We start from the raw sequence: 11,861 nt of genomic DNA on the forward strand, positions 1-11,861 counted from the left end.
AGTGGTAGTAACAGGCCACTCTCAAAAACTTGCCCCCCCAGAGAGAGAAAACTGTGGTGAGTGGATCCAAGCTTCAGGGTCTCAGATTGCTGCTTCTCATCAATTTGCAGCATGCCAAACAATATTTTGGCAGCACTCCGTGTTCTTGGTATGGAGAAAAAACAAAAGAAAAAGTGATTAACATCACTTGGAGACGCCGGCTTCATCACCTCTGTCTAACAAGAGGTCGTCAGGAGTTTAACATCCATATAAAGGGGGTAAAAGAAAAGCTGGAGATTTGAGTAAAGGAGGAGAGGAAATTATGTATGCACAAATTAATGATAGGTCATTAGGCTTCTTCCTCAACAATCACAGCTGAGGGGCGCTGCGCACTGACACTTCATGACGCCATATTATGTAGTGACAAAGGCTGTTTTTTTTTTTTTTTCCTTAGTTCTGTGAGCATGAGTGTCCATCTGTATCCAAATCTGTTAGTGACGGCGTGAGTGCGTGTGTGTGCGCGCATGTCATGGACTCAGGGAATGCAAGTTGGAGGAGGATCTGAATCATGCAGATCACCATGCACTCACTGACATGAGCCACACAGAGGATCCCTGATATTCACGTGGGTTAGGGACCACAACTGTCAAGAAATACATGACTCCCTCTAAAAACGCTTGAAACTGCTTGTTTTAATTGTTCAAACACCAAATCTAGCTCAAAACATATCAATATGCACAACGTATTGCTACATAAGTATTGCCAAGACTACCGCTATTGCAGCAGTGTTAGCACTACCGCAGTAGCTAATATTCATAGTGTTCCTCATTTCTGCTCAAGGACTCAGAACGCTATTAATCATGATTAATTAAATAATTGTCAACTAATTTAGTAATCAATTAATCCTTAACTGGCATCTAGAAACTCAAAAAATGGCAATTTCTTAAAAGACCAACACTCAGAGCAGTAATTAAGCCAAAAACAAAAAGTTGTTTTATTGTGTTTTAGGCACAACAAATTTTTTATTCTAAAAAGAAATTGAATCATTTCTTTTGCATGTTATTTCTTTATTTTAATGTATTTCTATTATTGAATAAAACGATTCAAGTCATTAAATAACAGCAAAATCAGCCAATATTTTAACCCAATTAATCACTTAATGATCAATCAATTATTAATCAACTAATAGAATAATAATAGTTGTGAAAAAAAAACAAATCAAGTTACATTCCACAGGGAAAAAACAAACAAAAAAATCACAGGGAATAGTCAAAGTCCAAATGTAAACCTAATTGAAAATGAGTGAAAAACGTTCAAGCTTTTTTCAAAAATAATGAGAAATGAGGGGAAAATGCAGTTTCTAGATGTGCTATGCTGGCAGAGACATTCAAAAAGACTTTCATCTCAAACTGCAAAGAAACATAACTCAACAAAGATTTGACTCAGTGAGGCTGAATGCTAAGGCACACCACACTTTTCAGATCTCCATTTTTAAAGCATGCATTAATTTTCTCCTGCTCAGTCTGGCACTATTCTGTATTTTTCTAACTTATAACACCCAAAGAAATAGATCAACATTTGTGGATGTCATGTGATAGAATGTGAAAATAATCTGGGGTATGAATACTTTAGTAAGGCAATGCAAGTACGGCAGCTTGAACATGGACATATGCATGTGGTAGGAGATTCCAGAATTGAACAGAGAGCACTGAGTTTATGTTCAATCTAAATCTTTCACTCTTCACTAAGACATTTTCATTCATAAACACATTCCTGACCTCCCAAGTGTTTGTCCTTTTTCCTGTTTTTATTACTTTGCCTTATCCATTTGCTTCAGGCTAGATGTGTTCATAATAATTGCTAACTGAATGTAAAAACATTTGCTATAACAGATTAAAAAAAACAAACTCAACTTTTGTTTTGGTACAAGGTCAAATGAGGGGCTGCAGTGACCTAAGAACGTGACCTATGGTGGAGTAAAACTTTAAATGAATTTATGAATCTTTTTGTTGTGTGTCTAGAGCCAAGGACAGAAGCCTCTAGTTCAGCATCTACCACCCGATGAATGAAGCTGTTGCAGAATTAGAGAGAGCTCTTTCAGTAACAACTTCCATATTTTAGGTGCACAAAGGAGTGTTAGCGTAAATTCTTCCCACATGTGTTACCACTATTAATTATCCCATATTAAAAACGTATTTTTTGTTAGCTATTGATTTATTGCCTGTAATGCAGCTCAACATGGTTATGGAATGAAATATCAGACTTGTATTGCACTTTTCAGGACACTTAAAGACTATTTACATAAAATCCTCATGCACACTTTCATATGATGATGGCAAGCTACTGGATTGTATATTGCGCTATCGGCTGTTCTGACAATCACCAGCAGGCAAGTTGGGTGAAATGTCTTCCTCAAGGACACAATGACGGACACGGATGAGGCGGAAGCTCAAACCAGCGACCCATCGATTGCAGGACAATCTACAATGCCACAAGACTCCCTTATAATAATCCAACTTGCTGTTTGTAAAAAATCTCTACGGGGAGTGGATTTGGAGTTTTTAATTACAAGACCACAAAGCACAGAGCACACAATGTTGTGTTTGTGTACCGAACAGATTACATTGACGACAACCTCACCCAGTAGAGCTGTTACTCAACTGTCATGGAAGACCATCCAAATTATGCAAAGTCAAGTTGTGGTTCACTGCTAGGTGCTAGTAGAACAGGGCAATTAGGAGTTCAGACTTCTGTGATCATACTGACAGAACACACCCAGAATAATATCAAATGGTGAAAAAATGGTGGTAAACTTATCGGTTAGTTTGACAATTCGTTCTGAATGGGTTTATGCACTTTTTAGAATTTGTTATCGTAGTTTTTGTGACCCGCCCAGTCTCTTATCCGCTCACTTTGCTCGGACTCCGGTTAGCTGAAATGACGCTATTTATAAACTTAGAAGGGAGGGGCGGGAAAAGGAGGACTGAGGGATTTCATTGGATAATATCAGTCAGTAAAATCAACCAATGGGCTGTCGCGGTCGATAAAAATTATATTTCGGGGCGTACCATGGTGGCGTAGGGGATAGCGCGACCCTTGAGTCCTCGACGCGGCCATTGTGGGTTCGACTCCCAGACCCGACGATATTTGCCGCATGTCTTCCCCCCTCTCCTTCCCCTTTTCTTGTCAGCCTACTTTCATATAATGGACACTAGAGCCCACAAAAGACCCCCTGGAGGTGTTTAAAATATTAATATATATATATATATATATATATATATATATATTCTTTTTTTGTTAGATTATGACAGCCTAGGGCCTCCCCATATACAGTATGTATATCTGTATCCCCGATGGTCAGTCCTCCCCTGAACAGAGTACAAACTGAATAGAGCTTTTTTTTCCTGTTCAAATTGTCAAATTGTCACAGTGGCAGGTGCGTTGCTTTAATTTACACGCCACTTCATACTTTTACCCACATTTGGCCAGTGGCGGGTGCTAATTTCCACCCCTCCCTATCGTAGTCTTTAATTACAACATGACTTATTTTACAGAGGAACAGACTTTCAGTTTTACTAGAAGAAAAAAAATAAGTGTCATCAATTAAATTTGCTAAAAGGTTTATTACATTGACATTTACTTTGAGGGGTCGTTAAACTTGAAGCGAGCACACAGGTTCTCGAGGATAAATCAACTAAAACTACCTTTTGATAACAATCAAATTGTGCTAGTATGCATTTTCGCCTGTTAAGATTTCACCATAAACAGACATTTTGGGGAATGGGTGCTCAAGTGGAAAAAAGGGCACCTTGTGCGGCGCACGTAACCATCTGCTACCAGTGTGAGAACCTGACTTTTTCCCTCAGCACAAACAAGTGTCCTTCTGAAATCTTTTTTTAAAGAGGCACAGCTTGAACATTATGCATAAGTACTGTTTAGAAATTAATAGCTATATAGCGTAAAAAAAAATTTTAAAAAAAGATTTCAGAAAGATACTTTTTAGCCTAAAGGTAAAAGGGCAGGTGCTCTAGCACCTCCTAGTAGCTAGAGCACCTCTATCTAAGCACATTGCAGACCACAGAACTTAACAGTCTGAAACCTAACAATGTTCTGGAAACGTGTAATTTGTTGCCAACATGATTTATTGATGTTGTAAAAACAAGCTAATCTGTATGCAGTGTCCAATGCTTTTCATTTGTCTGTTTCAGCTAGCATTAATTGAGTTTAAAAATGTTGATATATTGACTGGTTTATCATAGGTGGTAAAATCTCTAGGAAGTCTTTCATAGATTCATAGGCCTGAACAAGCTTTCACATTATTTTTTGTATGACTTCAATGTGATTTAGACAGCCGTGTAGAACATCAGGATTCAGTGCCAGCTTAACTTTCTAACCGGCAAGATAATTACATTTGCCAATGAACCGATTTTTCCTGCAAGAAATCGAAAAAAAATGTAATTGAAAGAAAAAGACTGATGGGGATTTAATGATCTTTTCCATTTGCAGCATAAAACCTTCCATATGATAAGACTAAGTCCTGCTTCGGGGGAATACTTACCTCACATTTAATGAAATTAGATGTGGCATCAGAAAGTGTCAGAGTTTATATGAGGTCTTGGGGGAACTCTGCATGCTGTGGTGAAACATACTAGGCTCTGCAATGTGTGTATGTGTCGGTGTGTGAACTGTAGAGTTCAGAGGACAATAAACTCACCCCGGCTGCAAAACCCAAACTTCCATCCAAGATCTGCTTCTGAACAGGGCAGATAAGAAAAAGATAATGAGTGCAAGTCAGATAAATCGATGTGTTGAAACCTTGACAACATAAAAGCAACAGTTCGGTTAACCTTTTAATGGAAACAACCTGTCAAAAATTGCTTCGATGTCTACAGAGTCAAATGTTAGACTGTGAAAAGGCAACAACTTTAGAAGTAAAACCACTCAGTCAGCAGATGGATTTCTCACGTGATGCGGCAACACAATGTCAACAAATCAAAAGAGAAGCTAGCGACAGTAGCTTAAAAAGTGTGTAATTTGAGATCCGAAGAGCCTAAAAGCAGAAAACATTGACCAAGTATATACATGTCTTTTCCTTTCACAGGTAAGAGCAGGACGAGTGAAGGTCATGGAGCTTTTCGAAGAATCGCTTTCCAGCTATTTGTTTTGGAAAATGGCTCCTTTTTCAGAGTTTGACTTTTGAGAGTCCAGACAACTGAATTTAAAATGTCATAAAACATTTTTTTTTTTAAAGTAGTATTTCAAGTTAGATATCTTTTGCATATAGCTATGTTCAGGCTTATTGAGTAGAAAAAATACTTGAGGTTTGGGTTTATAACATTATTAGAAAATAATTTTTTTCAGCGTGTGTGTTAAGCAGCAGAGTGCAGGCTAGCTAACAGAGCCCGACTAATTAACCATATAAAATTGGCTCATCGGGATTTTTATTTTTTTTTTAAACTGCAACCTTCAGTTGTGCTGGTATTTATTTGCGTGGTTTAATCTCTTGACCATATGGGATTGCTTTTTGCTTCTTTTTTTTATAATGCTTCAGAGCTGGTATCTATTACCAGCCCTCTCCACTTCAAAACATATTTCAATTGAGAATTCAAAGATGTTCTTTTTATTTTTAGATTTGATATTACTCCCCCAACAACTACACACAAATATTTCAAAAACATATTTTCATATAAGGGGCAGCAAATTAGTTGGCAACACTGTTGGCTTGCAGCAGGAAGCTCTTGGGGTCAAATCCTGGCTTGTGGTCTTTCTAAATTGAGTTTCCAAGTTTGAACCACGTCAAGCATCAATGCAGAGGTTTCAGATTATCTTAGATTGCACCAGAACTTCACCAGCAAAGCAGCTTACAAAAATGACCTGCTGATTGGTTTTAAAATTGTAAAATGTGTGAAATATCTTAACAGAAGGGAAGAATAAATAGTTTGAGTGTATGTGTATGCATTAGCAAGACACATACTTGTGAGCGCTCACACTGACAGTTGCTTCAAGTGTTAGCTCATTTTTTTCCCTAAATGACAGGATCAATCAAACTGTTCCATAACAGATTATTAAACACTTAATCAAAGACAGGAAACGAAATCAGCAGGTTATCTTAATTGAAAATATGAGACAGTTTTATAAGAGTTTCTAATTAATTTTACATAGCACAGAAAGCGATATGGTAAGACTGTCGCTCTTTCAATGGCTCATTAACTGTTAAAAACAAAATAAAAACATTTGATCTCTAATTCAAGCAAAACTTTAAAAAACATGAGAAAAAAAAAACACACACAAAAAAAACACCAACCAGAAGGAAAAAAATTACCTTGAGAGAGACTAATGGTAACGACATTACCATGCCATGTAAAACCACAATTACCTCTTAAAAGTTTTTGAAGTAGCTTAAACTCATTCACAATGGACGTAGAGCATCTGTAAACATTAATGTTCAAGTCTTGCCAGATATCGTCAGATTGGATATAAGTCTGAACTTTGGATAGGCCATTCTAACTTATGAATATGCTCTGGGGGATATGAGTAAACGGAGCTGAACACATGGCTGTTACACTTATTTTTTGTGTTTCATGCTATCTTGCGTTTGATTATCACATAAAATCCCATTGAAAAAAAAAGTTCAAGGGATAATACTTTTTCAAGGCACTGCATATGCTTTTTTTCTTCCTGCACAACTGAGACATGCGTTTGTTATACACAAGTAATTTGAAGAATCAACAAGCGTTTCACGTTTCACATGAAAAGCAAATTATTAACCGTTCAACGGTGGCAGAAACGGTGAAAACGGGAAGGACCCTTGACTGATCAGACCAGAGGGTTTAAATTGAAGACTTGCCTTTGATCAAATTTTCATTGTTGTGTGTTCAGATTCTGTTTGACCATTCTGTCATAGAGGATTGATTGATGGCGGGCTCTATCAATGTATTTGAGGTTCTCCAGAGGCAACTCCCTAAAGGAACTCTGGTTTTTGATCACTGGGTTATTACCTGCCAGCCCGATCGAGGTCTTTTATCATCCAGTCAATTTACAGAAGGACATGAGAAAGGAGCATGTACTCAAGTTCAGGTAAGTGTCTACATGATGTATTTCAGGCTTTCTAATCAAAAGACCCCTCAAAAAACCTGCTTTTGATTTGTTATTGAGCTTGGAATGCACAGTAAAGTTATTAAAGCAATCCAATTTAGGAAAACTAAAAAAGAACAACAGCTGAAAGGATAAGAAACCTCCATTTGGCTGTATGAACTGGCTGTGTATGTAAAGTTGGGCTGGAACATGCAAGCCATGCAGATTTAGGAGAAAAGTTTGAAGAGTTGTTGAGATCTCTGATCACATAGAAACGATTCAGCCATTATTTGGCTTGCATAGCTGAGGTCTAACATGCTAATCAGGGAGCTTTGAAGCTGCTAGCTGGAGGATTTTGTGGGTAGAGTCACGGATTGTATTTGCTTTGCATTCTGCCTTTACATTAAGCCATAAGCTAGCTTATTCCAACCTCCAGCTTTGCATATATGCATGACTAATAACCTAAACATTTTCAAACTCTATCAACCGAAAATAGAACGTGCGAAGCTGTCAGTGTGTACCTGTCGGCTGGAGAAGATGAAGACGAGGGCGGCCCCCGCGGCGGTCAGACCCCAGGTAAACAGAGTGCCCAGCAGGGCCTGGATCACAGGGCTGTAGCCTTCCAGCATGATGCCACACCTGGCAAAGCAGGACACAAAGTCAGTCTCTAACCAAACCACCATTATTCTGTAGTTGCTTTAACAACTGAGAAGATTACAGTGCCGATAAGTTCTCCTCTAAGGCTAAAAGACATTATCTTGCTAACCTACTGAAACCTTTGCCATTTTGTCACAATAGGGCTTCAAATGTCAAGGTATTTTAGTGATCAATCAACACAAAGTGGTGCACAATTGTGGAAGGAAAATTATATGTGATGCTCAAATTCTTTATGCATTTGTGTTCACCCAACCGAATGCTTTCTAGAACTTTTTTTGCTACAGTTACAGGTGCAAGTCCTTATAAATTTACACACTGGCATTTTTGTCTGTTCTTTGAAAAACAACTCAACAGGGTAGTTGTTTAGCTCAATAGTAAAGCAGGTGCAGCACATACAGAAGCTATAGAGTGGACTCCTAGTATTTGTAAGGGTAAGGATCCACCATTGTTTACAAAATGCTAACATCTGCAAATACCTAAAAACACTTAGAACTGCCTACTTTAATTGTTCAAACACCAAATATGTCTCGATATTAATTGATATCCACAGTGGACAACATCTACAGTCTTTCCAATCTATCCAATCAATACCAGGCAAATAAATAGCACGCCTGGATTGGCTGTTTTGCAAAGGCCAGCCAGTAGCGTGTTAAGTAGTGTTGCATTGAGGCATCTCAGCTTCCCAAGCAGTTTTTTTTTTTTTATTATCAGATATGTTCTGCGAAAGAATCCACTAACAGGGAACAGATTTTCCAAACCAGCGCAAAAAAAAAAAAAAAGTGAATATTGAACAGCAAATAGGCAGATGGTCGACTGTAGTGCCACTAATGAACAATGACTACTGGTTTCACAAAATCAAAAATAGCTCAAGCAGAGATTAGTTATGTTCAAATCTTTGAACAGCGATTCTTAAATCTAACTGGATTTAGATTTGAACTTTGACTGGGCCATTCTAATAAATGAACATGCTTTAATCTAAATGATTCCATTACAGATCTGTTTGAATGTTTAGCAGGAGTCTCAAACTCCAGGCCTCGAGGGCCGCTGTCCTACAGTTTTTAGATGTGCCACAGGTACAAAACACTGGAATGAAATGACTTAATGACCTCCTCCTTGTGTAGATCAGTTCTCCAGAGCCTTAATGACCTAATCATTCTAGCCAGGTGTGGTGCAGCAGAGGCACATCTAAAAGTTGCAGGACTGCGGCCCTCGAGGACTGGAGTTTGAGACCCCTGGTTTAGAGTCATGGTATGGCTTGAGGCCAGTAAGCTCAGTTTTGGTTTCATCTATTCTGACCACCTTCTTCCATATGTTTGCTGGGTCCACCGTAGAGGTGCAGAAACAAAAAAGCTAAGCCAACCTAATACTGGTAATTTAAGTTACAGAATTTTATGCACAAAGACATTTTTGTTTAAATATAAACTGATGGAATTTGATACAGTGTGGAACCATGTCATTTTAACTAAATTTGCTCACATTGTCTCTTCCATAATTTCAATAAAATATCCAGACCATTTGAATAGAAAAATTGGTTTATGAATCAAAAATTGTTCCTCAATCGTTAATTGTGACCCTAAAAATCTGATTTTGACTGACAACTCCAACATCAGCATGTGTGTCCTGAAACTTATCCGTTTACTGATCCAGGAGTCGTCCTCTAAGACCGTTTCACCAAATTAAGATGTAAACAAGCATGAAAATCCTGTTTGCTGTGGATTACAATATCCTGCCCTTCTTTATTTGCTTCTCTGTGACCACACCCACAGTGAACTGACTTCCAGCTTTGTAGAAATCCACTGACACGTCACATTGCAGGTTGAATCATGGCCAAATCATTTGCCAGACTGACTCGACTGTTCAGACTGTTTCACTCCCTCATCTTAATAGGATACTTTTTTTTTTGTTTGTTTGTTTTAAATGTGGTTTTGTGGTTGTGGGTGATATCAACCAAGGAGTTAATTGGCAAGGGGGGAAAACAATCCAGATTTTCCAAAAATTAAGTCCTCATAAACAAAAAATTTTTTAATAATTTATAAAAACCAATGTATCATCCAGCCTTAATTGAATCAAATATGAAGTAAGAAAACATCCACAGCAAAACACTTGCAGTTTGGTCAAGAAGTTCCAGCTTTTACATCAAAAACCTTTGAATAATTGTTGTCCCCTTTAATTATTTTTTGCATTTTTCTCAAAAATTCTGAAAAAAAAAAAAAAATTAACAGAATGATGAAGCCCCAATTAGAATTTCAAATGTCAATCTGCAGAAATCCAAATGCTTCATTCGGTTGGTAAAGCTCATCCCACATTTAGTAATAATTACTATATTTAATTTTTTGTTGTGATGCTATTAATCCCACTATATTAAGATGATACATTTGAAACCAAAAGTTTATATACTCCAATTAAAAAGACAAACACCTTTATTTTTCACTGTCTGAAGTTAAATCAGAGCAAAATTCTCATGTTTTAAGTCAGTTACAATTAACCAAATTATTTCTATTTGCTAAACATAATTTCCTCAGTATTTGGCAGCCTAGTTTCAACTGCATATATTTGAAACCTTGGACTTGCAAACGTGTTTATATCGGACTTAATGGTGTCTGAAATTAAAGGTAAATTTCTTAGTGTTTTTTTTACCACTAAATATGTAGAATAAAAGTAAATTAATTACCTTTAAATATCAGAAGCCACATTCTTCAATCCAGATTTTAACCCAACATACAATAAATATATTTACCTTGCAGTTGTTGTAACGGCTAATTTTATAATGACAAAGGCTAACAGCTGTGTGTCGTTGCTAACATAATGAGGCTTCGGTTTAGTGGAATAAAGTGCAGGTGACCGCTGTTATTTTCAATTTAAAAGCTCAAAGGCATTTTTATTCATTCATTGTCTAAAGGCGCTCTTAGGTCAGCTTTGCTGTGGCGAAATAAATTCAACATACTCCTTTTAAACACGTCAAGTTTGCCTTCGTGTGTTTCGAGTCCTAAAGGAGAAAGTAGAGGCTACTGGATTCTTTTTTACTACCAAAGCAGGATAAATGAGGAGCAACCGAACAACCTTACAATTCTTGCTCTTGCAAGACAATACTGGTGGCATTTCGTACACAACCACTATTTTTAATAACAGGGAGTAATGTGTCTTAATTCGTCTAAATTTATTTTCCGAAACTATAAACTTAATTGGAAGTTTTTCAACAATAAAGTCGAGAGTACTCACTTTCTACCTGTGGCTCTGTGGACTCCTCTGTATTTACTTCCTACTTCCTAGAGCACGTGTTTATGACAGCTGACGCTCCGCCCCCACTCGCAGCCGATTGGCCAGTTCTTTGACGGCGGGAGTTTTTACTGTCGATCGAAACTCGATGAATAAAATTGTAACAAAAACATTTTTAATCCCATAAGGCGAATTTAGAATTATATTAATAATAAAATCTATTAAACGCTGATATAATTAAGCGAAACTTAATAAATAAATGAATTTAAATAAACTATACTGTTCAATTTGAAAATATACTGGGCAATTAAATTAAATTAAATCCCGTTTTAACAGCTTTGGGGTCTTTTTGCATGTTACTTGAGCAATAAACACTGGAGAAAATACGCAATTACTTTTAAAAAGGAAATACACACTCATCGGTCACTTTATTAGGTACATCTTACTAGAACTAGATTTTATTTTCCATTTCAAAGGAACCTTAGCTCTTTGTGGCTTGGATTAAATAAGGTATCAGAAACATTTCTCAGACGTTTGGGTTGACATTAATGTAAAAGTACGCAGTTGTTGGAGAACAGAAACTCATTTTCATGTTCAAGAAACCATTTGCAGTAGTGTTTGCTGCCAGAACTGGTCCATCCTTTAATGCACTTTGTCAGTTTTTTTTTTTTTTTTTTCAAAACTTATTTTTTATCCATTTTTTAAAATAGGTTTTTCTTGGTTCACCAACAGAGAGAGAAAAATTGTGTACACGTATGGCACAAACATATTTCAAAATAAGTAGATTCAAGATAAATGAAATTTTGATCAGGCGAGTCAGTAAAGGCCTGACTCATTAAAAGCATTCACCCTGTTTATACCAAATTATCAGTCTGTTATCATCTGAATGCTGCTAATGAAATCGAGTCATTAGAAGTATTTACTACAGTATTTGT

General features: G+C 37.0%; 1 protein-coding gene across 2 annotated transcripts in view; it reads right to left on the reverse strand.

Annotated features, from left to right (window-relative positions):
* slc39a11 (solute carrier family 39, member 11) overlaps positions 1 to 10,973 on the reverse strand; it is a 143,764-nt gene extending 132,791 nt beyond the window's left edge. For both annotated transcript variants that reach the window (XM_032573656.1, XM_032573655.1), the window contains exons 1-3: positions 10,930 to 10,973; positions 7,575 to 7,692; positions 4,694 to 4,732 (exon numbers count right to left, since the gene is read on the reverse strand). In XM_032573656.1, coding sequence (XP_032429547.1) covers positions 4,694 to 4,732; positions 7,575 to 7,682 — 147 coding nt within the window. In that variant the 5' untranslated portion in view covers positions 7,683 to 7,692; positions 10,930 to 10,973. The remainder of the gene's footprint in view (positions 1 to 4,693; positions 4,733 to 7,574; positions 7,693 to 10,929) is intronic.
* Between the last annotated feature and the right edge of the window lie 888 nt (positions 10,974 to 11,861).

The sequence above is a fragment of the Xiphophorus hellerii genome, chromosome 10 (assembly GCF_003331165.1).
Source record: "Xiphophorus hellerii strain 12219 chromosome 10, Xiphophorus_hellerii-4.1, whole genome shotgun sequence".
In the NCBI taxonomy this organism is placed as follows: Eukaryota; Metazoa; Chordata; class Actinopteri; order Cyprinodontiformes; family Poeciliidae; genus Xiphophorus; species Xiphophorus hellerii.